Source organism: Phoca vitulina, unplaced genomic scaffold (genome assembly GCF_004348235.1).
Source record: "Phoca vitulina isolate PV1807 unplaced genomic scaffold, GSC_HSeal_1.0 scaffold12, whole genome shotgun sequence".
In the NCBI taxonomy this organism is placed as follows: Eukaryota; Metazoa; Chordata; class Mammalia; order Carnivora; family Phocidae; genus Phoca; species Phoca vitulina.
In genome coordinates this window covers 11,135,802-11,163,342 of record NW_022589715.1, presented here as the reverse complement: position 1 = coordinate 11,163,342, position 27,541 = coordinate 11,135,802, and the positions used below count along the sequence as shown (strand labels likewise).

Sequence of the window (27,541 nt, the reverse complement as noted above, 5' to 3'; positions counted from 1 at the left end):
ACCTTGCTTTACATCACTCCTTCATTCAAACACTCGAGATGCCAGGTCATCATTACAAACACGGAGGTGGGACCTCACTGTTACCATACACGATTACAGTGTTTGCAACATCCCGGCTCCTTGGGTGACCTGTGTGGATTTGTGTGTGCATTTCCTCTATGCTGACCCCCTCTCAGGCTGCTTTTATTTTCATAGCACTCACCCCTTTTTGAGATTACGTACTTTTCTTGTTTTCATGTGTATTATCCTCTCACTTGCTGAAACGTAAGCTCCAAGAGGTCAGGATCTCCATCAATCTTATCAACTATTGTGTCCTAGGCAACTAAAACAGTGCCTACAATAGAGTAGACATTCAGGAATATTTATGCAGCTTATAAACACCCAGAGATTTTCACATGTATGAGATAAAAGTCACGACGGTTCACCTTTCAGCCCTGCAGGGTGAGCGTGGTAAAAGCTGAGGCAGTGGCTGGTGGCAAGTGACCCATTCTGGTCTGGCTTCTTTTTTTTTTTTTTCTTAAAGATCTTATTTATTTATTTGAGAGAGAGAGAATGAGAGAGAGCACATGAGAGGGGGCAGGGTCAGAGGGAGAAGCAGACTCCCGCTGAGCAGGGAGCCTGATGCGGGACTCGATCCAGGGACTCCAGGATCATGACCTGAGCCGAAGGCAGTCGCTTAACCAACTGAGCCCCCCAGGCGCCCTGGTCTGGCTTCTTCATGTCTGTCCTTGGGGCACACCCTAGATTCCCAGTAAACCCATCAAGTTTCCTGTGACTCTGCAGTGATATTTTGTCCTAGGCTTATTTTCCTTTTTGTTTGCTAGTGTTAGAGATGCTACATTTAAAAAAATACGACTTTTAAAAGTTATCCAAAAACTTAGCTAACTTTCCATCTCTCATGAGTCAGTGATCCGCTTGGCTGGTCTCTCATCTCCTCCTGGTAGCTGTTGACAGCTAGGAGTCCAGGACAGGCAGGGGGGCTAGTTGTGGAACAACCCTACATTCAGGCCTCTCTGTCTTTCCAAAGGAGGGTCTGGTGGGTGCACAGATGTGAGAACTAGGGACACCACTGGGGCCTTCTTTGATTCAGGAATAGGAACTCCTATACACTGTTGCAGACAGAAAGTAGTGTAAGCCTTAAGGAGGAAAAAATTGACCTCCGAGAGACAAAGGCGAAAATACAAAAAGACAAATGCATATTGCTGCAATACTTTTAATAGCAAAGGATTGGAAACAACCCAAATGTCAATCAGGGGTGACTGGTTGAATAAACAATGGTATGTATGACCTCATAATGGAGTATTTAATAGGAAAACATTCTATCCGGTTCTATGAAATGATATTCAATACATTGTTACAGGAAAAAAAAGCAAGACCAAGGAAAGTGTATATATATATATGTATATACATATATATATACACACATATATTTAATGGAAGGGTGAAATGGAAAAAAATTTATCTAAGGCAGAAGGAGGAAACAGGTGGAGGGGACTGGGTCAGAATACAGATTTCTCTGAATGTAGCTCATTTCATGGAGTTGACTTTGGAGCCATGTACATAGTTTACATAATTATAAAAAAAATTGAAATGAAAAAAGCAGTCTCTAAAAATTTAAGCAAAATAAAGTGAATAACCATAACCCTGATTCAAGTTTGGAACATAACCACTATTCCAAGTTATTTTAAAATGGTAATTTGACTGAACATCCCTAATGGCAAAAACCATAAGGACAAAAAGAATTGCAAAAGAAAATTTTAACTCTTTCAGTAATTATATTTTATGATAGTTTGGGCATGGTTATTCTCAGGATTGAAAACAATATATAATTATTTTGGTGATCATGAGAAAGAGGTTTTTAGAACGAGTAAAAGAGCAGATGTAAAATCAGTAAAGTTACATTTAAAACCCTGTAGTCCTGAGTTGAATTGGAAGTACCATTATAAACTCATGTAGTTAAAAAAAACACCCCAAAACTCATAGTACATATTTCCTAGTTCTGTCCACTAACACCAAGAAATAGTGACCAAACCACTACCAATGAGCACTCTTAGCACCCAGATTTTGGTCTCTAATTATTATTCTCCACTAAGAGGAACAGGGATCCTCGGGAATCACTGGGTAACTTCAGGGCTGGGTCATAAAATACACAAGATGAGCTTGAAACATCTTGTCATACAAGATAACTACGAAATATCAAAGACCACTAGGGTTATGTCAAAAGGAATCAGCCAACTTAACGCAGTTCCCAAGAGCCAAAGATAGGATAATCTGAGTAACAGTAAAAGATAACAACTGCAATGCATTGAAACACACATGAAATATGTTTAAATCATGAGTTCATTATGTACTCAAAGAAAAGAAAACAGCTCTTACTGGACAGCTTGGAAAATTCCAGAAAACTACCTTGGAAACTGAGGAAGGGGAAAAAGTCAAGAATTTATACTCTTCCTTTACAAACCAATCCTCAGGGTAACCAAAAGAATAACTGATAGAAGTAAGTTTCTCTTTATAAAGTGTGCCAGCTAACAAACAAAGAAGAAACAACAGCACTGGAATATCATTTGCAACCACTAAAGAAGTTATGGGTCTAGCAATAATCATGAATGGCTGCTACCATCAGAAGAGAGGCAACTAGAGATTATATGGCTCCCACCAGAAGTACCAGAAGACTCTGACTAACTCTCTCGATACAACTACTAACGTGTAAGAAATAGGACAGAGGAACATATGAAAAGACACTGCAGAGATGTACCCGGGAAGACCCAGGCTGTGAGAAATTCTACAGGACACACCACCCAGTACTGACTTCTAACAGGCCTCCAGGTGATTCCAGCATGTGCTAACAGCTGAGAGCTGATGCTACATTTGAAGGAGACTCAAGAGGCATGTCCATGAATTACAGAGCATGGACCTAACTCAAACAAAAACTCCTGAGGCACTCAGAAGTTTGAACAATAACTGAATAGTTGAAGGTATTAAGGAATTATTCCTAATTTTTTAAGTGTGATTGGTATGGAGGTTAAGCTTTTTCAGAAGTCCTTATGTTGAAATATTTACTGATGAGATGATACGATGTCCAGGATCTGCTTCAGAATCATCATGGGGCGGGGGGTGAGAGAAGAGGTGGGGGAAGGTTGGCTGTGTGTTAATTGTTGAAGCTGGTGGTTTGGACGTGGGGATCACCATGCCGTTCTACTTCTGTACATGTTTGCAACTATGCATGATAACAAGTTTTACAAGCCCCCCGCCAATGATAGGAAGCTCTCTTACCTGAAAGGGGTGCAACTCCTAGCTAGGAGAGAGTGCAGAGATAAGGTATTGCCCAGGGAGGAAGGGCCCAGGTATCATCCACAAGAGGGGGTCCCAAGCCGCCAGGCATTCATATACTGGTGCTGCGGGGATGGGGCTGGATGTGGGATTTCATAAATGGGAAGCAGCTTTGATGATGAGAGGTCTTGGTGATGTAAACCACTGGTTTAGGCTGGGCTTGTGTGGCATCCCAGTCATCATCATACACCAGTCTAGGTGGGGCACGTACTCTGTAGCTCCCCAAGTCACTCCTCACCTGCTGGGAGGTGAGAGGCTTGCCCCTTGGAACCAGTCCTGCTCCCGGCAGGAAGGAGGAATGCATCGCTATGACACTGTACTTTCAGGGTCATGGCCATGCCCTTGGACTGCCCTCCCTGGCGTTCTGCACAGGGGACTGGATGGCATGCAGGTTTCTAACCCGAGTCACAGCACCATTTGAAAATGCAAGGCTGTGGCTAATAGTTTGAATACAATCTTGTAACAACCCACTAAGACAGATTTGCAGACCCTCGTTCTGCTGTTGGAGAGACTGCCGCTGAGCCAGGGGAGAAGAAACATGTCAAAACCAGCTCTTGACTGTGTCTCACTCTTTGACAAAATAAGACAAGAATAGGTTTTTCCTAGAAACCATCTTGGTATATGGCTCGATCACTAAACGGGCAACACACTTCCTCTGGCCCCATCTCAAACCAAGGCAAATACAAGGAATTTAAAAGTAAGATGTCTGATGAAATCGCACCTAAATTAGCATGTATTTGGATACCGAAGTCTCCTCCCAGTTCAGCTGGCTCTTAAGTTTTAACGTGAACGGTCTCCAGCACCCCACCCCATGCCCCAGCCAGCGCTTGCCTTCTTCAGTCACCAGGAGGGCACTGTCCCTTGGCTCCTACATCAGGAGTAGGAGGCCCTGGAATCAATGTAAATTCAAGCATTTTCTTAAGCTCGCCACAGCCAGATGTGGCCTTACCAATCTCCCATTTGGCCAAGCCAAGTTTCTATTGGCGGCATAATCCCAAGGTCACCTCCATGGTTTCTTTCTTGTGCATTTAACCCAGTGGGTCCAGCCTTGATCGGAAGAGAGCCAGGTATCCCTTCCTAGAAGGCACTGGGCTAACTCATGTGCAGGAACAGGCCAGGTGGGCGTGGAGGACCAGCAGACTTTATTTCTTCAGTTTCGAGACCAGGTTATGTTCTGAGATACGATTTCTCAAAGGGGAATTCATTCAGGCAGAACTTAGGCTTTAATGTTGGTTCCTTGGTCTAGAAGAATCTGCGTGGGGGTTCCAGGCCCTGCCGTGGCTTTCTGATGAGAAGGCTGGCAGGCATGTCACAGAAGGGAATGCAGACAAGAACACGGTGCCGGGCTGTGGCAGGAGACCCACTCCCTATGCCACATGAGCAGGGCATGATTGGCCCTCAGCATGCTAGAACCGCTTCATAACAAGGCTTGCCTATAACCACACAGAGGACTGACAATAAGCTTTTCCCTCCCCAGCTGGTTCACACTCACAATGCCATTCAGTCAGCATTTTGAAAAACTGCCCATTTCCCTGTAAAGACTTGAGAAAGTGCATAATCTACGGGAAGAGCTTAAAGCAGGAAAAAAAAAAAAAAAAAAAAAAAACAACGTGATGGCAACAGTCTGGGTCCTGTAGCTGCCCTTCTCTGCCAGTCCCCAGAAGAGTGTGCGGCATTGCCCTAGAAACCTGGGGGCACGGGCAGGTGGGCGGGTGGGCAAGGACAAGGCAGGCTGGGGAGAGAGAACTGTCGCAGTCAAGGCCCACAGCCAGATCTCTGAGGAAGCTAAATGAGCCCAGATCTCCGCACCACAGTGACCCCCGCCCCCCGGCTGCCTTAGAAGTCATAAGGGGACACAAAGATGGTGACCTTGGACACGTGGTTGGCTTGGAAGGAGCGGTCCAGGTATTCTGACATGTCGACATCCACCTCTAGCGTCTGAGGCCCCTCCAGGGTCTGGACGAGGATCAGCTCCCCTGTCTGCCGGTCTGAGCGCTGCATCACAAAGTGGCCCCGGCTGTTGCCACCCACGATCCCAAAGCGCAGGCTGTTGGGTCCAGGTCGGCCTGGGGCTGAGGCTGTGGCCATGCGGAAGAGCGTGATGGGCGTCTTCAGGTTGGAAGGCAGGGAAAGGTAATGGAAGGAGATGGTCTTGGGCAAGTGGCGGCAGGGTCGGCTGTCCATGGGGCAGGGGTTTCGCTCACACTGGCTGGAACAGAGAGGCAAAAATGGACGGAGTCAGCCTTGGGGAGACTCACGAGGGACTGCTCAGACCTGACTTGTCTGCCCCCCTGCCTTCCTGCAGAGGCCTCCCGAGTGCCCTTTCCCAGCCACCAGTCCCCCAGCACAGAGGCTCAGAACTGCAGGTGAGCGTGGCGGATGGCAGGTGTGGCCAGGGAAGAGGTGCTCCCGACCCGTTTGTATATGTATGCACGTACACGTACCTTTATACATGCTGTTACTAGAGTTTTTACAGACAAATAAAGCCAGGAAGATAAACCAGGTGCCCCTTCTGCCTGTGCCAGGACCTCTCTCCGTAATGGTGGGACCCCAGCAGGTAGCTGGCAACACCCTGGAATGCGGTGCTCAGCACGAGGTGAACTTTGCAACACCCCACGTTTATTCTTAAAGAGGAAACCCTGTCTTTCTTAACCATTTGGAATCAGGATCTTGTGGAAGTGCTTCTGATACTTCTCTACCTTATCTGACACACAGATACAATTTAGCATATTTCATGACTCATATAATCACAGTTATGTAGGTTGAATATTGCATCTGGCTAATAATCAGGCATGTCCCCAGGGGCTATGACATACAGTCCCTTCACTGAGTGACTTCGGAGGAAGATTTGGTGCCTTCGGTCTCAGTAAATAACTGCCCCCTTGAGTGCCAACTGACCTTCTTGATGCTTCTACTCTGCTATAGCCCAAAAAAGCAATTCAAGTATATGAGCTTGTGAAGTTAATTCATTCTAAAGACAATGCTAAGATGCTTGTGATCTCTTTTTCAGAAGAAAGTACATGTGCTTTGTGATAGTTGTCGTTATTCTCCTGAAAGGCCTGTCTCCCACCTTTTGAAAAAAACAACAACAAACCATTAGGTGCTGAGGTTACCGGAAATCAAACCTCCTAAACCAGTGGAAAAGTCTATCAATATAATGCAAAGTGTACGGGACATGCCACGTGACTGGAACCGACCAGTTATCAGCCATGTGAACATGACAAAATGATCCTCTCCCAAATCTGTAATATGTACCTGCCTCCTGGTAACGTCACCACGGTGGTCTTCCCTCCAGTGTCGCCCCACCCCCACAGTGCTGCACCAGCGTGACTATAATCCCATCATCCTCCAGGTCAGCAGGGGAACACTTGGAACATTAACTCCTTTCAGGGCAAACTGGGTTCCTACTGCACATAGCAGCAAGCAGTGAATTAAATGCGACCACCAAAGGGAAATGGAAGCTCAGAGAAGCCAGACTCCCAGCTCCCTGCCTTCCACCTTTCCTTGGATCTAACTGTATCTTCTTCTAAGAACCTCTGAATCTGGCCCAGCCCCCCGGGGAGGCCTGGGTGAGGGATGTAGGCGCCCGGCCTGGGGGCCCTGGCTATACTCACAACGGAGAGGTCTTCACGTAGCTCACATTGCCGCTGCCCTCGGGGCACTCCGGGCTGACGCACTGGAAGCCTCCGCCGGTGTTGATGCACATGGTCCCCTGGGGACACACGAGTTGCGGGCTCACACACTCATCGACATCTGAAATAAGGGACACCCAGGAAGAGTGAAGATCACCTGACGTCCCTTCTGTCACAGAACCACATGAAAAACCCGGACAGGCGCTGGAATGTGGTGAGCTTTCTAAATAGCCAGTACTTATTTTTCAAACGGGAAACCCTGTCATCCTTCACTCTTTGAAATCCAGACCTTGTGGAAGTGCTGCAGACCCACGCTGGGGAGCTGCCCTCCCCGGAATCCCGTCCTCCCGCAGGTAGACAGGTTACAGAGCTGCCAGAAGCACAGCAGTGTGACGGGTCCCAGGCCACGACGCTTCTCTGAGATCTGCCTCCTCCTCAGCCTAAGGGCCCTGGAGTCTCCCCTCAATGGCTATTTATCAGGCCCTTTAAGAGTCAAGTCTTCCAGAAAGCCTTTCTCCTCAGCCTCACCCCACCCCAAATGCAGATGTCCTCGCTCTCCTTTGTATGAAGTCTCTGCTGCTGCCTTCCCCCCAGCTGGAGGCTGTTTCTTCCCAATCTGCACAGTCCTACCTGAGCCTTCTTGAATACTCCTGGGATGGAGGGAGGGGGGGAGGGATGGACGGTTGGTTGGAGGGATTGATGGATGGATAGAGGGATGGATGAATGGAGGGATGGATGGCGGAAGGGAAGGATGAGGGCAGGGAGGGATGGATGGTTGGAGAGATGGATGGATGGATGGATGGATGGATGGATGGAGGGATCTTCTTCTCCAGTCCCAGGTTACCCACTCCTCTGACCCTTGCAGCAGAGCCCCACTAGGAAGTCACTAGGGAGCCACATCTTCTCTCACATTCTACCTGAGCCCACAGAGGAGCCCTCTGCCTTCTCCTCTGCTCCTTCTCCCCGAGTGGCTTGGAGCCGCTGTCTGGGACCAGCCAGGCTCTGTCGCGAGCCCTGCAGCTCCCTGCCTCTGTAGCAGCATCACTCACCCTCGCAGCTCTTCCCATCAGCCAGCGTCCGGTACCCGCTGGGGCAGGCACAGCGGTAGGAACCTGGGGTGTTGACACAGGTGTGCATGCAGAGCCGGGGGCGCCCCTCCTGCCCGTAGAGCTCGCATTCGTTCACATCTGGGGACAGAAGTGCCCAGTGTGACCAGGAGCCGTGTGGTGGACAGCCACTAACCATGACCCAGGATGGCTGTGCCTCAGTTGCTGGAGGCGATGGCCACTGTGGCTAAGTGGCTGGGCCTGGGGGGGGGGCAAACCCTATCCCCAGCAGAGCACCCGGAAGGAGAGCAAGCATGCTCCCCTTCCTCCCCAGCCAAGGGCCCAGGAGGCTGAGGGGAGGGATGAGAGGGCCCTACATGGTAGACCCTAGATGGGTTCCTTTGTCTAAGGCTGAAGACTAACGGGGGACCCTGCAGGGGCTGGCAGATCAGGTGGGCAGCCCAGACTACTGCCTGGATCCCAGCCCCACCTGAACTGGCCTCATCTTTGGGGTTGGAGGAAGAGGGACTCATTTCAGCTGCTGTAAAATGAGGCAGTTCGCACCAACTGGCCAATTCTCCGGTTTGGGCCCGCTTGGTTTGAGTCGTTCTCAGAAGGCACTTCGGTAATCAGGAGACGTTAGCTAAAGTTGGCTGGGTTCATAAACCCAAGTGGAGAGGGGGCCAGGGAATTGAGTCCCCGAGCCCTGCACAGCGCAGGAGGCCTTCCTAACCAGCACAAGGACTCGAGCTCCTCTCTGTCACCCGCCCCTGATTGCAGCTGGAATGGGGGGGGCGGGGGGCGGGGCTCGAGGCTCTTCTAGATGGGTGTGCTGTTTTGCATGGCACCGTGGCTGGCCTCTGAGATGGGGGCCAGCCTGGGCACCCCTGGCTGCTCTCGCCACAGTCTTGATTTCTTATGCTCGCCTCTGATGTCTACGTCTCAGCAGCCATTAGGTCGACACTTACCTAAAACGCAAAATGGGCCGGGCTTTCTGAGACTTTGCCCGCCCTCCCCCCGCCCCCCCGCCCCCGCCTTGCTGGTGCGCCCGCAGCAGGAGGGCGGCGGGTGGGAGCCCTGTCTTCTCCTGGGCACCCCCCCCCGCTCCCCCTCCCCCTACAGAGCCCCGGCCTACCCTGGCAGACGCTGTCGCCCGTGGCGACGCCGCTCAGGTGGAATCCCGCCTCGCAGCTGCAGTGCTGCGTCCGCTCCACCTGCGCACAGCGCGGCGCGCGGCTGAAGGCGGGGTCGCCGGCCACGCTGCCGTCGGGGGCCGCTGCGGGGAGAAGACACCCTCAGTGCGGGGCCCGGGCGCCCCTGCCGCGCGCCCAACCTTGGGCAGGGGCCGGGAGGAGAACCAGGACGGGGGCGCGGCCCCTTCTCAGAGCTCACTCTGGAGTAGGGAAAGGAAAGACGAGTAAGTGAGCAGAAACCCGCGGCCGCCCAGGGAGGGCTCGGGGAGCGCGGCCGAAAGGCACCTTGCGGGAACCCGCGGACCCTGCGACAGCACACAGAAGGACCGCGTCAAAAGGCTTAACAAACACCAAAATGCTAACAGTGATCCCTGGAGTTTAAACCTATGGAATGTAAAACACTACCTTTTTTGGGGGGGGGGGGTCTTTTTTGTTGTAATTTTTTAAAAAAAGATTTTATTTATTTGAGAGAGAGAGCACGACTGGGGGTGGGGTGGGTAGAAGAGAGGGAGAAGCAGGCTCCCCGCTGAGCAGGGTGCCCCTTGCAGGGCTGAATCCCAGGATCCTGAGATCATGAGCTAAGCTGAAGGTAAACGCTTAACCGATGCCCGTGTGGTTGTAATTTTATACTTTTCTAAATTATCTGAGCTTTTTGTTTTAAAACCAGGAACATCAGTTTTTTTTCTTTTTTTTAAGATTTTATTTATTTATTTGACAGAGCACGAACAGGGGGAGGGGTAGAGGGACAAGCCGACTCCCCTCTGAGCCGGGAGCTGGATGCACCGCTGGAACCCAGGACCCTAAGATCATGATCTGAGCTGAAGTCAGAAGGGTAACGGACTGAGCCACCCAGGCACGCCAGGAACATCAATTTTCTAATCAGAAAAAAAATTAATTAGTTTTTGAACATTTTCAAAGGATTTAGGGTTCTCATATGGTTAGGGGAGATGGTAGAGGATCATCGGTGGTGAAAGTAATGATGCATAAGAGGAGACCCAAGGAGACGCAGTGTGTGACTGCATGGAGGTGAGGTTCTTAGGGTAGTCAGATTCGTAGAGGGGAAAGCAGAATGGTTGTGGGGGGAGGCTGGGAGAGGAGGAAATGAGGAAGTACTGTTTCAAGGGCAGAGTTTCAGTTTTGCAAGGTGAAAACGTGGAGGTGGATGGTTGCACAACAGTGTAAATGTACTTAATGCCTCTGGCCCATACACTTAAAATGGTTAAAATGGTAAATTTTATGTTATGTATATTCTACTATAATAGGGGAAAGAAAAGGTGAATGAATTAAAAAAAAAACTATTTGGAGAGAGGCTCCCCCTCAGAGCAGACACAGGCAGAGAAGATGGGAAGGAAGGCTCCAGGCTGGGGGACCAGGTGAGCAAGAAGGCAGGCCTTTGCTGGGCTGTTCAAGGAGACCATGAGGTCATCAGCTGGCTTCAGATGCACCTGCTCACTCCTTCTTCCCCCTCCCTGGGGAGATTCTTGTCATGGGGATACTTTATACATAAAGTGCCCCCTGGACCTGAGAAGCAGCTGCCTAAGGTCCTGACAGCAGAAGCCCTAACATGGAGGGTTTGGAACATTCAGGGTCCAGTACCAGCTCGTTTGGGTTGAAAGAGGGCCCACTTCTTGTTCCTTTCTGTTTGTAAGGAGGAGAGAAGGCCCTGCCTCTGGCCTCTGGTTCCCCAGAGAGCAGCCCTGGGGGGAGAGGAGCTGGGCTCCTGGGGTGGGCAGCTGCGTTCTGAGAAAGCTCCCAGCAAGGCTGACTCAGCTGAATAGAACCAAGATAATTAAGCAGCAGATCTCTGGGGGCAGGATTGAAAACTGGCCTTGGACTGGGTCTGATGCAAAAATATCAAGTACTGACAAAGCTCCTACTCTCTGGATACTATTGTTAACCACCAATTCCTCTTTCCCATACCCAGATTCCACATAGAAATCCAGACAACCAGGCAGGACACTCCAGGGACTTCTGGCAAAGAAAGAGGACATCTTTAGGATTTGACTTTTTTATACAGGAAATGTTGGTTACAGCATAGTGTGGGAACCTTCATAGATTCCTTATTGGATTGTCTTGCCCTCTGTGAAAACAGCCACTTTGTGCCCTCTAGACCTTCTGGCTAGGGATATACTGGGACTCAAGATGTGGAGAATAAGCTCAGCACCAGGGGCGCCTGGGTGGCTCAGTCGGTTAACTGTCTACCTTCAGCTCAAGTCACGATCCCAGGGTCCTAGGATCGAGCCCCGCATCGGGCTCCCTGCTCAGCGGGAACCTGTTTCTCCCTTTCCCTCTGCCCGCTCATGCTTTCTCTCTCTCAAATAAATAATAAAAATAAAATCTGTTTTAAAAAAACAAGCTCCCCACCAGTCAGATGTCTCGTTGCCCAGCTCTGAGGGTACTTTGGCCTGTATCAGTAACTACTGACTTGGCAGGGTACAATGGGGGCATTAGAAAGGAAGAGCCGTTCTGTTGATCCACAGAGAAAATGCGGACCATGTGAAGGTGGAGCAAGGAAGCTTCTCAGGCCAAATTCCCAGTCTGGGGAGCTTTTCACACTGCAGGTCAGTCCCTCTACCCGCATTTTCTTCCATAAAAAGGATCAAAATGCTGGTTCACACAAAAGAGCTAAATTCCATCCCAGATAACCAGAGGGATCAAGGGTGAAAAGCCCTCTGTCCAGGTGGGGAGCTGAGCTCCTGCCGCGTCTGCATTTGGTGACCCACGGCCAGGGGCTCCTCTCCCTGTGGTGGCGCCTCACCCAGCCCCTCGGCAGCCCCGTACCTGTCTGGGCCTGGTGCTGACAGCGGCTGCCGGTCCTCCCCGGGGGACAGACGCACTTGTACTGGGTGACGCCTTCTACACAGGTCCCCCCATTCTGACACGGCTGGCTGGAGCATTCGCTGATGTCTAGGAAAAGCAAGCATTTTCAAATACAGATAGGCGAGTTCGAACTCTAAAATGAACCTTCCTTTACGCGGCAGGATGACTTCGGCTTCTCCTCGCCCACTCTGCCCTCGCCACTGCCCCAAGCCGCAGGAGCTGGGAGGGGGCTGAGGGCGCTGAGCTGCAGCCCACCCACCATTCGGCAAGCCACGGGGCTTTGGGCACACACCGCGCTCTCACGGGGAGCTCTGCCTACAGGAGCTGGGTCCGTCACCCAGCCATGCTCCAGCAGAGGCACCGTTCCCTAATTGACAGGGTGGGCTCCCCCATGGGCCCACCTGCCTTTGAGTCAAGCCAGACTGTCCCCCGCAACTCTGCCCTTAGCAGCCAGCACCCAGGAAGAACACCTTTTTTTTTTTTTAAGGTTTTATTTATTTATTTATAGCACAAGCAGGGGGAGGGGCAGAGGGAGAAAGAGAGGGAGAATCCCAAGTAGACTCCACGCCCAGCACAGAGCCCAACGTAGGGCTTGATCCTACTACCCTAAGATCATGACCTGAGCTGAAATCAAGAGCTGGACGCTGAACTCACTGAGCCACCCAGGCACTCCAGGAAGAACACCTTTTGAATAAGAACCCAATTCAGGGGAGTTTTAAGAGGGAGAGATGGTCCATCACAGTTTCCAGAGAAGGGGAAAACGAAGTCTCTCCAAATTCCCACCCAGGAGCCCTCCTGTGCTCATTTCCTGGGCACCCAAGGAAGACTTTCTTTTGATTCTCAGACATTTCCTAAATGGTGGAAAGGGAAATATTACTTGCTCATATACATAGCAGTCCTGTGGGAAAGCTATATATAGAAAGAGATTATATATTTAAAAATATATTTAATATAATTAAAAATTATATATCTAAAAATGTAAATTATATATTTAAAAAACCTAAAAATTTAATAGGTTTCTCTCTGTGTGGGAGGATTCCAGGCAATTTTTCTTTATTTACACTTTTTTGTACTCTTCCACAGAATGATGAACTTTTCCACAATAAATTTTCTAATTAGAAAAAAAAATTTTTTTAAACCCTCAGGCCACATCTGCTTGTTATGAATCCTTAAGCCCAGTCTTTTTTTTTAAGCCCAGTCATAAGGCACAGAGCACAGGCCCTTTCTACCCAAGAGAGAAGTCTGTCAGTTCACTGACTTGAACACAGCATCTCGGGAAAGGAAACTGGAAGCCTCTCCTTGCTGGCATGCGACCATCCTTTCCTGCTGTATCTATCCAGAGAAAGAAAGGTGCTTTGCCCCTGATGAGAATAGCAGCCTTGCTGTGGGTGGGTTGGCAGGGACCTCGGCGTCTCTTCTGCCTCCTCGTCGCTGGGATGTTATATAGACTGTTGGATGGTTTCTGTTAGTCATGAAAGGACCCAGAACAGTCCAAAGGCTGCTTATCCCTGGGGAAGGAGCCTTTTCAGCTTCTCAGTGACCTCAGCCTGGTTGTTCTGTTCTGTTCTCAGACGACCGGTTTCCAGGAATGTGTCTGGAATGACACCGTACCCAAATGCCACAGAGCGTGGAATTCCCGTTTCTGCCCATTGTCTGCCCCACCGTCACTCACCAGCAGAGTCGGAGAGTGGGCAGACCACGAGGCCGTGACGTGCTGGGCAGAGAGCCAGAGGGTGAACACCAGTAGCTTTCAGTCTGGCCCCAGTGGGAGCGGCACCACTGTCCCTCCCCTCTGGGCCTCCAGTGGAAGGGACTGGGCCTGGCTGCACCTGGGTGGGGGGGTAGGGGGTGTCACTGGCTCAACAGAGAAATGCACAGGTGCCCCAGGACCCTGGGCTCCATCTCCCGTCTGGACCTTGTTGCCCAGGATTTTCATTTCTAGACAGGTTCCCCACAGACTTTCTTATCTCGGTGAACGGCTAGAGGCATTCCACGGCCCAGCGCCCAGTCCTGGTGCCCCATCTGTGTCCTGACTGAAGTCCAGTTGTCATCACATTCACATCTGTCCCAGGCTGTGGCATTTAGTTAAGGGCAGGGTGACTTCAGAGCTGTAAAGAGGGCAGAGGCTGAGGAGAGGCTGCCGAACCAAAAGCATGGCTGATAATTCTGTTTTAATCTACTGTTCAGTGAGCACTTACTATTTCCCTGGAGCTGAGCTGCATGTTTTACATGCACAATCTGCTTTTCTTCCCTTTTATTTCGAATCCTTTCCTGTGTTCTGTCATCTCATTTCAGATTTTCCATTTCTCCAATCACCTCATTGCTGAGGCTTTCTAATTTTTATTTATGCTGTCCTTTCGTAGTTTTTATCTTTTTCTAATTTCTTTCTGCTTGTTTGGAAATATTAGGTAATAGTCTTCATCTGTTTCCTGGCCATGTCCTTCTGGCATTTCCTCATTGTGCATAGAGACTTTTTATTCTCTTTTTTTCTTATAATAGTTTGCATGGGATTTGACAAAAGTCCTTTTCTGTTCCTCCTATTTAGGGGAAACAAGTTTTCCTAGATGGCTGGTCCAGCTTCCCGACCGTCTGCCTGGCCCATCCCTGGCTGTTTTTAGTGTGGTTCAGAATCTCTCCGCTCTGCCCCTTTTGTGCTCCTCTCCTGTTTTCCCCTGGGCCATCTCTTTCACTTGCACCGACTTTCTTCGTTGGGCTCCATTTGGATCCTCCTCCCCTTAGAATCTCCTCAATACTGGGCTTTGTCCTGGAAAGTCTGGAGAGTTCCTCGGGGCCAGCAGCGCGCTCCAGCAACTGAGACTTCCTGTTGAAAAGCTGCGGCCCGCCCTTGCGAAAACTGGCCCAGTGTAAGCCGGGACTGGAGCGGATCCTAATAAGATTATTAGATTTCAAAGAAAAAGAAAAAAAAAATCCTTTGGGCATCCAGGCAAGAAGACCAACGTACTGATGATGGCAACAGCAGAATCAGCCGCAACAGAAGACATGGAGGCATATTTAACGTACTCAGGGAAAGAAGATGGGAGGCAGGTAGTTGGTGTCCAACCAAACCGGCGTCCAGTGGGGCAGTGACCCACTTTCTGAAAGGGCAAGAACTTGGGGAAATTGCTGCCAGTCGCTCTGGAGGAATAGGCTGGAGAGATGTCCACATGGGGACAGCAGTGAGGCTCCCAGGGCACAAGCCCGCACGAGGAGGGCTTCCCAGCAGCAGTGTCTGCCGCTGTCGGGCCCAAACAAAACAAAAATCTCCCTTGGATCTGATCAAGCCCCCGGAGTTAGTTACCAGTTTATAAGAAATTCAGAAACCAAAAAGGTCCAAACTTCCAGTGATAAGTAAGTACTGGGGACGTGGTGTGCAGCTTGGGGACTCTGACTAACACGCTGGGTTGGTGAACAGGGAAGTTGTTCAGAGAGTAGATCCTCAGAGTTCTCATCGCCAGGGAAAAACCATTTCTTTTCTTACTGCATGTCTGCATGAGAGGATGGGTGTGAACCAAACTTGGGGTGGTCATTTCACGATAAATGGAGGTCAGGTCATTATGCTACACACTTTAAACTTAACACAGTGCTGGATGTCGTTATATGTCAATAAAACCGGAACAAAAAGAAAGGAAGAGATCAGAAGATCACACTAAATGACCCCTCAGGGATGCAGCTAGCAAAATCAAGGCTGTGGGAAACAAACCATTTTCTTCAATAAATAAACTGCAAGGGATTGGGGTGGGGTGGTGGGAGGGAGGAGGAGGAGGAGGAGACTGTAGACTTTTATAAAAAGTCGCAAGAGACTGGCGCTTGGGTGGCTTAGTCGGTTAAGCCTCTGACTCGATTTTGGCTCAGGTCATGAGCCATGTGAGACAACTGGAGGAATTTTTACCCTGACTAGATATTTAAAGATAATAAGGAATTTGCTGTATTTGAGTATGTGAGGATCGTTATACTATTCTACTTTTGTGCATTTGAAATTATCCATAGTGAACAGTGTTTTAAGATTGCTTGTCTTGGCCTTATTTATGATTATGAAAACCTGGACACAACAAAGGAATAGTTCAGTAGAATGTCGAATATCCCTGGGGACACCTGGGTGGCTCAGTCGGTTGAGCGTCTGACTTTGGCTCAGGTCATGATCCCGTGGTCCTGGGATGGAGTCCGGCATTGGGCTCCCTGCTCAGCGGGGAGCCTGCTTCTCCCTCTCCCTCTGCCTGCCGCTTTCCCTGCTTGTGCTCTCTCTCTCTAATAAACAAATAAAATCTTTTTTAAAAAAGTGTAGAATAGCCCTTAGGAGGACGTGCTTCGTAATCATTAAAGGTTATGTTTAGAAGGAAGAGTTAATGAAGATTTGCTTGTGTTAAAGATCTATACACAGATGATGCTGACTACGGAAGACTTGCGTACATATGTCTAGATAGAAGTCTGGAAGGAAATTCACAGTTTCTTAAACATAATGCCTCATTCATTCATTCATTTGATCATTCGGTGAGTTAGCCAGCCAGTCACTCAGTAACTACTAAGAGGCTACTGTAGTGAAGGAAGCTCTTTCAACTCAAATCCTTTTTTCGAGGTTTCTGAGGAAAGGCCTCGAATGCAGCAGGTGAGCAAAGTGTGCTCTATTCTGCCTGCAAAATACCCTTCCAAGCCCTCGATCCAGAGTCACAGCCCTGCTTTTCCAGTTCCCTGGGGGCTCCAGCCTCCGCAGGCTCCTCCTATCTCCTGCGCCCTTCCTCCCCATCTGACCTCTCTGTGCCCTTTGGGTCTGGAGCCACTTCTTTTCTGTCTCTACCCTCTCCTCACCGCGGCTCTTACCACTGTGCGTGGACTTCAGTCCTCTCATTAGGCTAGTAATTCCCAAGTGTGTATCTCCCACCCTTCCACTGACCACCTGACTTCTCTGTTGGGAAAGGTAGTCTCAGGCCTGCAGTTGGTGGAGCCCCATTTGGCCGAAGAAGAATAGGCCTTGGGCCTGGACTGCTTCCTTAACGTGAGGTAAAGAGCCCACACCGCCTGTGCAAGGCTCACCACCTCCTGGGGTGTTTCCTGTCCCTGAGTCATGCTCCATGAGCCATTCTTTGTTCTGCTCCTAGAACTTCCGAGGCTGCACGGGCTGTCCTGTGTGTCTCCCCACCTCTCCTTGCTCACACTCAATGGCCCTCAGCTTTCAGTCTTTCAGACTCCATGGGAAGGGGCTGGAGGGTCCCTCCCCTGCAGCACGAGAGGGGTGCTCCCCCCCCCAGGAATTGCCCTGTGTCAGCTGCTGGCCACCCTAACCTAACCGGCCCCCACCACTGAGGCCGATCTTGCTCTGTCTCTTCCCTACGTGAGCCAAGTGTCCCATCCAGCGCCTGACCATGCTGTGTTTTCCTGGGTAACTCCAGGACGAAGATGCTGTGGGCAGAAGTGCCCGGAGCCCTCGCTGGGATGGGTAACATGGTGTTCCATGATCTCCGTGGGCGGAATTAATGGTTCTCCACTAGGATGTCATACAGACGTTTAACTTAACATGTCCAAAATGGAGTTCCGCTCAATGACCCCCACACAGGTTGCTTGAAAACAAACCTACACTCGTCGCTCAGTCTTCACTATCTCTATAAATGACACCATGCGCCTCAACATTCAAGCGGAGTCGGGGAGCCCTGACTGTTCTTCCATGCGCCCCCCCGGACTTCAGTAGCCCCCAAGTGGTTTCCCGGCTCCCTTCCGGCCCCGCCCCCCAGCGCACTGTCCATTACCACGCCCCTCTCCGTACACCTGTTCACTGTGCTCCAACTACAGTCCCGCCTCCCGCCTGGCCTCCGAGGCTGCGCGGGCTGGCTGTGTGCCTCCCCACCTCTCCTGGCTCACGCTCAGCTCCACCTGCTCCAGCAGCAAGGCTCCGTTTACACTTTCTTTGTCCGTTTCCTCAAACATGCCAAGTTCTTCCCTTCCTTAGGGCCTCTTTGCACATGTTACTCCCTCTTCCTGGGACAGCGTCTTTCCCCTGCCACCCACCCCACCCCACTCATCACATGACCAGACCCTGCACACCCTTCCACATCTCTGCATCCCCGTGACCACCTCAGAGAGGCCCTCCCATGTTCCTGCCCCCCATCGTATAGATTCCCAGCCCCTGATTAGATCCCTTCAAGGCACTGAGCACAAACTCCCATTTCTTTACCTTTCCATTTGCCTCTCTGTTTTGCTTGTTTCCATCTTAGCAGGTGAGCCCCACGAGGTTGGGCAGTGTCTCTTAGATTCAGCCTGAATCTCTAGCACCTGGCGCAACCTTTTGTGCACAGCTGGTGTTCAATGAAAATTGGTTGAATGAATGAATAAAGGTTAAAAAAAAGGCGGGGGAGGGAGTGACTGCCAAAAACAATTCTTTTTTTCCCAGCATGGGAGTAAGGAAAAAAGTTATTTATTTCTCTCAAGTTTTTTCTTTGGTTACCAATGTTGTCAAAGCAACAAGGTCTGTGGCAATGGTTCTCCCAAGGCAGAAAGCTTCAGATCTTAAAAACATGCCCTTCCAAGAAAGAAAGAAGAAAAGGGAAATAACCCGGGGAGCCAAAAGGCTGTTTTCCATTTTGGAGCTCTGGAGCCTACCTCTGCCCACAGGGCTTTTTAATGGCAGGATTATGTGTAATTTCCTTTTATGCCAAGTTGGGTTCATCACCCTCTTTCTGAACAGCTGCCTGGGGATGGGGTGAGGGGCAAGCATTGAAGAGCTGCTAAATCTTTCACTGTCACTGACATTTTGGGTCTTGAAACGGATCCCCTGTGATTAAGAGGATTCTTTTCCCTCTGTGGTCACAACACAATGACCACAAGACTGCAGATATGGAAAATGAATCAGATGCATGCGTAGCTAAGATTCTAGGCCACTCTGAGGTGTGTGTGTGCGTGTGGAGGTCACTGGATTGTTGAACCCCAGCTCATGTCCTGCCCACACCGTTAACACTGTTACAAGAGGTCCCCAAACAGCAGATTGAAGCTCTTCTTCTCCCTCCTGACAAGCTTGGGTGGCATCTCTTTGAGGCTCTTACTGGAGACACAACATCCATTAGTCAAATTCCTGCTGAGGACGGAATTGTCCACGCAGGCACCATCCACGAACCTGGGGAGAGGTCATGTGCCCGTAGGTGGTTGAGCCCCTGGGCTGTGACATATCAGAGGTTTTGGTTTTTGTTTTTCCCATCACCACCCCAGGGTGAACTCCCATGCCTCGTTTACATTTAAAGAGATGACACATATCCATCTGAGATCTCCCTGTGGACTGGCCACAGCCTTGTACCCTGAGCCAATCTTCCCCGGGGTTTAGATAGTGAATGTGGCCCCAGTAGATGTCCAGGGTGGGCTGCGCCAAGCAGTCAGGCAGGGGAGTCAGGGAAGAAGGACACATGGCCAGGAAGGAGGCCGAGGAGGAGGGGAGACAAAGAACACACCGCAAATCTGGAATGAGGTGGTAAGTTCAAGGGCAAGAGTCAGGAAGTGCCCCACGTTGGACAATGAGGAAGGCCAGGAGACCTGCTGGCCATACTTGGCGTTGGTCCTTCAGGAAAAGTCTGCTCTCCACATCTTAGGACAGGAGACTGCTCAGTGGGGCTGGGTGCCCTGATCTTTGTAAGGGCTAGCCTGGCCTTCCCAAAATGTCCCTGCAGGTGGAGGTGAGCATGTGCAGTAAGTCTCACCTAGCCAGGGTGGACACACACTCAGGACATGGCCCTACTGTTGGCTCGCTACAGGCAGCATTCTGATTGGTGAGGGCCCAAAGTGCATCAGCGCTTCAAAATTCTCAGTATCTTCTCCTTCTGGCAGTGGCAAGAACCAGCAGTGTGGTGTTTCTCAAGGTTTAGTTAACGTCAGAATCACATTGAAAATGTAGATTGCGAAAGTCTCATCTGTAAAGATCTCACCCAACACAATAGGTCTTTTGAGGCCTCAGAACCTGCCTTTCACAAGCTTTCTCGGTGACTCTGGAGCACCTGAAAGTTTGAGAACCACGGCACACAAAGCACGATAGGGTAGGACCCTCTTTTCCATGGAGGGGGTCCTGCGGCAGGGAGGCAAGGTGCTGATATATACCTAATGCATGCAGGCTCAAGAGGGAAGCTGGCAGACGTGCCCAGGATCCTCTGGGGAGGCGTCCTAGTCAGCTGCTAAGATGGAGCTGGAGCATTTTGGGTTCCTACCCTTGTTGAGCCCCTCTGCGTTCCTTTGGTCAAGCCATCCCTTGTGACTATGTTCCTGAGCCTCTGATGTTTCTTACTCGTTTGCCTAAAAATGCATTCTTTCAGTTAGCTCCTCTGATGAACTCATCTTTTCATTGAAAGCATATCGTGCTCACTGTAAATGCATATCACTACTGAGGACAGACTACATGGACAATACCCGAGCAAGACAGAAAACAGCACATGGGCAAAACGTGTTTCTGTGCACAGCCCTGCTTGGGGAGTGGGCTGGGGCAGCCCGTCTGAAGAGCAGCATGCCACGCTTGGTTCAAAGGAAGTGGGCATATGGCCAGGTGCCCCTAACTCCAAACCCAGAGAGACAGTCCCAGAGACAAAGAGGGGAGATCAGAAGACCTTGCCAGCGCCATTTTTGGTGGTAGGGAGTTGACCGCCATCTGGGGGGCCATGATCCGGGGCGTGGCCAGGTAAGCTGCAGGGGGCACCCCATAGAGGATGATGCGGCCATCGGAGCACCTGAGTGCTGTGAGAAAGAAATCAACTGGGGTCCGTAACTCAATCTGTAAGTTAAAAATACAGACATCCAAAGCAATGCCCATGAGATGCCATTGTGTTCCCACCTCTGCTGGCATAGTTTGTCACCTATAAGGTGCTTACCCTGGCTGGAGATTTTTCCGGGTCAAGGGTAAATCCAGATACTGGCATTTCCCCTGGCATGTTTGCCGCTTACATGGCTTGTATTTCCTGGCTGGTTCCCAGCTAGGTCTGAGAGCTGGTACCTGCAATCAACCTTCAAACCATTGTTTTTCCCAGGAGATGGGAAACAGAAGTCTAAATCCATGAATGTGGTTTTGGCTGCCAGGTCTGCACATGTCAGTCCACACAATCTCTCTTTAGAGATGACATATTTTCTTTTTTTTATTAGAGAGAGAGGAGGGGAGAGCGGCAGAGGGAGAGGGAGAGAGAGAGAATCTTAAGCAGGCTCCACGCTAAGTGCGGAGCCCAATGCAGGGCTTGATCTCACAACCCCGAGATCGTGACCTGAGCCGAAATCAAGAGTCGGACACTTAACCGACTGAACCACCCAGGCACCCCGAGATGATATATTTTCTAATGTTCTGTTATGTTTTCAAGTTCTTTATGCATTCAAGTCCTCTCCACACTGCTCCTGACAACATACTTACTTATGTAACACTTGCATTTCCCTTTCAACTCTTGGGCTAAAATCATGAACATTCTGCCCCAGCAGACGTCCTGTGAGCCCTGCTCTAAAAATGACTGGTATCTATGACTTTCTGACCATAGACTTTTGAAAAGCCTCTTCTGATAGAGAATGCCAAGTCTGATTTTCCTCTACATCAAGAAAGTACTGCTGTTGAGCCGAGCACAGAGAGAAGAGAAACCTTTTCATGTCCACTCCCCATCCCAGTGGTCTCTCCTGGATCCTGTCTACACCAAGTCCCAAAGCAGACACAAAAAACACCTGGGAATTTCCTTAACCCTACAGGTCATCAGCCGCCTTTCGAACTACAGCCCCAGAACATGGCAAGAGCCCACCACCAGTGTCCAGAGCAGAGGAGCACAGACTCTGGGGTCAGAGTGTCTGGGAGTGAATCAGCTTAGCCTGCTCCCCAGCTCGATGGTCTGGGGCAAGTTCCTCCATCTCTCCATGCCTTGATTTCCCCACATGCAAAAACAAGACTAAATTGGTGAGAGGGGTTGGCAGAGCCCATGCAGGCCAGCTCAGGCCTGGCCCGGAGGTGAGTCATCGGACATGCGGGCGACTATTCTGCAGCTGAGGAATGGTGGACGAATCAGGCAGCAAGTGTCCCGCAGAATGACCCTTTCTATCCAGCAGAGAAGGAGGGTCTGTACCTCTACAGTGGGGCTGCTCCCCCGTCCAGGTGCCATTGGGAAGACACACCACGCTGCTGGGCCCAACCAGCCGGAACCCAGGGTTGCAGGTAAAATGGACTTCGTGATCCACTAAGTACTTGCTTCCAAACTTTCTGCCATCCGGGGGGGCATTCAGAGCAGGGCAGGACACTGTAAGGACAAAAACGAAGGACTACGGTCATTTAACATCTCTCTCAGTTACAAGGCTTCTCATCTCTGAGTGCTCCTGTGATGAGTGCCTCCTCCAGCCTATGCATGGGGCTGGACATTTTTAATGCTATGACTCATGGAATCCTCAAAGCACTCCTGGGCATGGGTAATATGTGCCCACTAGTGAAAGCTGAGCTGGCGCCTCAGAGACACCGAGGGTTGGGTGCAGGGCCTGGCAGTGTGGGAGGGTCAGAGCTGGGGACCTCCCCTCCACCGGGTGCGGCTGGCCCACCTACTCCCACCTCCCAGGAGGTCTAGCCCTGCTGGGTTTCTTAGGCCTTCTGAACAGGACAGGGTCAGGCCCATCTCTAGGCCTTGGCTTTTGCTCTTTTCTTGGCCTGGAATGTTCTTTCGCCACAACGTCCCCTCTCTGGCTCCTTCTCATTCTTCAGGTCTCAACTCGAATGCTACCACCTCCCAGAGTGTTCTCTGGCCACCTCGCTTAGCTAAAACCTCCCCAGGCACTCTCTACCCCTTGAGCTCACTTTGCTTTCTTCTTAGCATGTGTAATTATTGGAGTTGTCTTCTTGACGTATTTGTTTCCATGTTTGTTGTCAGTGTTCTCCCTCCAAAGGCAGCTCAAGAGGGCAGGGACTTCACCTAACCTCGCATCCCTGATGTGGCCCCAGCACCAGCCCAGTGCCTGGCACACAGTGAGTGCCCAATAAATAATTCTGGAGCAAATGAACAAATGAAAAATTTTGTATTGAGTGGCTTACCATGCACCAGGCACTAGATTAGGTGCTTGGGACAGTGAACAAAACAGACAAAACTCAGCTCTCAGGAAGCCCCCTTCTAACAGGAACGCCGCCCACCAATAACCAAGATCCATAAGCAGGTGGCAGAGTGTGCTAAGAAGTGGTAAGTGTCGTGCAGAAGATAAGGTAGGGAGTAGTGTTGGGGAGGCCAGGGGAGGGGGTCCATTTTGCATGTGGTCAGGGTAAGCCTCATGGGGGCAGAGTTGAAGAAATGAAGGCATAAGCATGCAGATATCTGGGAAGGGCAGATGGAACAAGCTGGTGCAAAGGCCCTGTGGTGGGAGTGTGCCTGGCAGGTCTGAGGAATGTCAAGGGCAGCACAGGGGCTGTAGTAGAGTGGACTAGCTGGAAAGCAGTTGGGGATGAAGTCAGAGAGGCATCAGGGAGCCAGACAGGGTTTGAGCCGAGGCATGAAGCAGCCGACTTCCATGGTGACAGCACCAGCCGGCTGCAGCCTGAGCATGAAGTGTCAGGTGTGAGGCAGGAAGGAGAGGAGGCAGAAGCCAGAGATGAAGGTGGTGTGGACAAGGGCGGGAGCTGGGAGCAGAGACGGGCGGCTGAAAAGCTGGTTGTGCCACGAAGGCAGAGCGGAGCGGACTTCCCGATGTGCGCTGCGGGCCGCGGGGAGACAGAGAGCCTCCCCACTGCTCCTCTCCCTGCGGCTGGCTGCCTCCCACGGCCAGCACTTGTTGAATCAAAGTCCCAAAGGTGGGACAGGTTGGATTTGGATTTTGTTTAGTTGGAAATTCACAGCCACTTCTAAGATGCCTTTTTTTTTTTTTTTTAAGATTTTATTTATTTATTTGAGAGAGAGAGAGCACAAGTGAGAGAGGAAGCACGAGCGGGCGGGGTGGGGAGAGGAGCAGAGGGAGAGGGAGAAGCAGACTCCCCGCAGAGCAGAGAGCCCGATGCTGGGCTCGATCCCGGGACCCTGGGATCATGACCTGAGCCGAAGGCAGATGCTTAACTGACCGAGCCACCCAGGCGCCCCTACAATGCTTTAAAGTAAGTTGCAAGTGTCATTTGTGAAAATGCTCTTCCGGTTTTAGACAGATGGGAAAGAGGTGTTGCTTCGGCTGTGACAGTTACAGTGAGTGACAGAGAGTCACTCAGTGTCTGCCATGCTGGGAATATCTGCGCACATGGTGATCGGGAGGCGTCCGGGACCCTGACGGGCCGCCCCGTCCCAGAAGGCAGCAGGCAGGCCCTGCTCTGCCCACGAATCCCACCCGCGTCCTGCAGAGCAGCCTCGGCAGGCGGGCCTGGGCGGCCGGGCACGAGCCGACCCCTCCGAGTACTCGCAGTCCCTCTGGTTACTGGGGGGACCATGGCTACGCCCCTTTCCCTTAGTAAAGCTTCGACGCGGCCCCCAGTGGTAATCACTTTGTGAGATGGAAGCGACCATGAGCTCACATCCCCGTGCGTGGCTGCTCCCAGGCTGCCGGCTCAGTCCCTGCAAATAAACGCCTTTATAGCTCTTTTAAAATATCAACTACTTTATTGTGCTGAAAGGGATTTCAGATGCCCTGGGGGGAAAGAGGTAGGGTCTCTTTGGGGATGAGAAATCTTTAAAATCTTCCAAAAAGAAATTCTACCTGCTGGAGCAACTCACAGGTGAATCATACCTGAGGAAATGCGACAGCATCGGGCACACAGTAGGTGCTCAGTAAATGTTAGTGGGTTTAATAAATGGGCAGAGATCAATGAAAAATCAATTTGCAGTCACTTCTCAGATGGGAGCCACAGGCCTCTGTCCAGTGGAAGGATGTGCCCCTTGGCTGGTTCACGATGAGCACAACGTGGTGAGGCTCCAGGGCCACGGGGAAGCTCCCCGCACCGTCTGGAGTGAGGTTACTGTGCAGGGCACGAGCTCAGCAGTGAAGCAATCCTAGAGATTCGGGAACACGAATGGAATCAGGCTGCCTGCAGAAGCCCTGACGCTGATCGGGTGTGATGTTCCCCAGAGAGAAAGGCTGGGAAAATAGGAGGGTGATTCTTAGAAGCCAGAAAGAGGAAGGCCAAGAATTCTCCAGGACTAGAAATTATTCTTCCTGACTCCCAGCAAATGCCCTTTAAAAAAAAAAAAAAAAGTAAATGATCATTTCCCTATAACCTGCAAGCTTCCTGGCTCCTCCAGGTACAGGCCCAGCCCCCCCAGCCCCGGCCCTGCGGTGGGGACCCTGACAGCTGCTTGCCTCCATGTCCAACACATGGGAGAGAAAGATGCACCGTGGCAATACCTAAAAAGAGAATTGGCCACTTTAAAAAGTCTTGTATGGTTCAAGGAAGAAAGACCCTGAATCTGGCACTAAGAGGATCAGCAATGTAACAGGAACTACCTGTCTGTCTATTCTAGCGGACAGAGGCCTCTAACACAGGCAGGGCAGTTTTATGAATGATCTCTTGCGAGTTCTTCTTTGAAGCTCCCAGGGGCCATAGGAGCTGTGATCCTAGGAAAGTAGAAAAGCTCTGTGCCGTTGAGCCTCTAGCAGGAAAAAAAAATCAGATCTGGTACCTAGTACGGCTAACTCACTTCTCTTGGCCTCAGTTTCCTCATCTGTAGCACAAGGGAAGGATGCCTGGCCTGCCTCTCGGAATCTGGCTGCGGTGAGCCCCCCTGAAGGCTGGGGCCTCACGGTGCCTTGGAAAGTGTGAGGACTCTGGCGGGTAGGTCTAGCTCTGCACCTGGGCAGCCAAGGAAAACAGCAGCTGATGACCCGGTGCTGGTGAGACTCGGGATCTGTTACCACACTCTCTGAAGACGTAGGAAATCCAACGCCTTCCCCGGAAACTTCATCTCACACAACAGAGGGCCCTTGATAAATGTGTCTTGAGTGAGTAAATGACATCAGATATTCCCTAGGTTCATGACTTCAAACAAACATGACGACTGCCCCCCAACCCCTGTCGCCCTGAGGGGAGGCCGCCTGGAAGCCAGGTGGAAGAAATCCAGTCCCCCATCCAGCGGCCCCACAGCGAAAGCTGTGTCTGCGACCACCAGGAAAATGCCCAGTGTCTGTCAGGGTCCTCACCGCCGGGAGGGCATCTGGGGGACCCCCTGGAACCTCACCAAACGGAATTGCCCTCAGCAGCAACCCCCCACCCCAGCACCACCAATGGGGGACTCTCGTCAGAGGACTGACTGTCATGCCTGAGAAGCGGCTGCCAGTGTTTCGCGGGCTGCCGCGGGCTTGCCACACGGGTGCCGGACGTTGGTGGAGGGGAGGCTGTGTGTGTGTTCGGGCCGGGAGCTCTCTGTGCTTTCCTTTCAGTTTTGCTGTGAACTTAAAACTGCTAGAAAAAGATAGTCTATAAAATTAAAAAAAAGGGGGGGGCCCTGGGTGGCTCAGGTAGTTAAGCGTCTGCCTTCGGCTCAGGTCATGATCCCAGGGTCCTGCAATCGAGTCCCGCATCGGGCTCCCTGCTCGCTGGGGGGCTTGCTTCTCCCTCTGCCTGCCCCCCCCCCCCCAGCTTGTGCTCCCCCTCTCTCTGACAAATAAATAAAATCTGAAAAAAAAAAAAGGAACCAACTGGAGTCTGCCTGGGTGGGGACAGGGAAGGGGAAAGCAGCTCAAGCTCTCGGAGTCGTGGCTTTCGACAATTCTGTAAGGATGATATGTGGACGAGAGTTATCGAGCCTAGAATGAACAGGTCTGAGAGCAAGTGGGTGACGTTCAGATGTGGGAGAGGAGAACCAGCGGCTGCTTTTTTAACATCCTCACGGCGTGTTCCTACCAACCGGGGTTGACGTATGGGCCCCCGACGGGAGGCAAGGCAGGGAAAGGCCTGGGATCTACCTTGGGACAGGGGGAGGCGTGGACACGGGGGGATGGGGAGAGAACCCACAGGGGAAGGGCCTGCGTGTCGTGTGGCCCCGGCGGTGCAGACGTGGGGACCCACCTGGGGGGGCGTCTAGGCCCACTCTGTTCACGGAGTTGTGCAGCGCCGCCAGCCGGCTCTTCATGTTGCGGATGCCCTCGGCGAAGCGGGCCTCCTGGCCCTTCAGCACCTGCTGCAGCTGGCGGATGGCCGTGAGGAGCTGCTGTTTGTTGAGACAGTTCTGGGGGGAGAAAGGGTCACCACCGCCACCACTGTGGCTCCTTCAGTGCCACACGCTGGCTCTCAGCTTCCGGAAGCCCCCCGATGCCCCCGCGGCTCAGTGAGCCGCCTCACCAGACGCCCCGACATCTGGCGCTGAGTCAGGTCACCAGACGGAGGCCCCCCGAGCACACAGATCACAGCGCCAGTTCGCTTCCCAACAAAGACAAAGCTCCTGCTTTTCAGAGCCAAGAGCAGAATTGATGATTCTCAATGATCGGGTGGTTGAACAGTTTGTTCAGCCCAAAGTGCCTTAGAATCAGTCGTCTGTTCCTTCAGAAAACTCCCTCATCCTCCGCTCTGAATTCATGCTCTGCAACCTGGGCTTGGTGTTCTCGTTCTTTCTTTCTCTCTCGAACATTGTTAAAAACAGATGGATGATAAAAC

General features: G+C 51.2%; 1 protein-coding gene across 1 annotated transcript in view; it reads right to left on the bottom strand.

The window, feature by feature from the left end:
- Nucleotides 1-1,080: 1,080 nt before the first annotated feature.
- The window catches only part of FBLN7 (fibulin 7), a 48,040-nt gene continuing 21,579 nt past the window's right edge, over nt 1,081-27,541 (bottom strand). The window contains exons 2-8 of the mRNA XM_032410474.1: nt 26,957-27,116; nt 22,068-22,238; nt 11,983-12,108; nt 9,144-9,284; nt 8,012-8,149; nt 6,945-7,083; nt 1,081-5,539 (exon numbers count right to left, since the gene is read on the bottom strand). Of these exons, the coding sequence (XP_032266365.1) occupies nt 5,167-5,539; nt 6,945-7,083; nt 8,012-8,149; nt 9,144-9,284; nt 11,983-12,108; nt 22,068-22,238; nt 26,957-27,116 (1,248 nt within the window). The 3' untranslated portion in view covers nt 1,081-5,166. The remainder of the gene's footprint in view (nt 5,540-6,944; nt 7,084-8,011; nt 8,150-9,143; nt 9,285-11,982; nt 12,109-22,067; nt 22,239-26,956; nt 27,117-27,541) is intronic.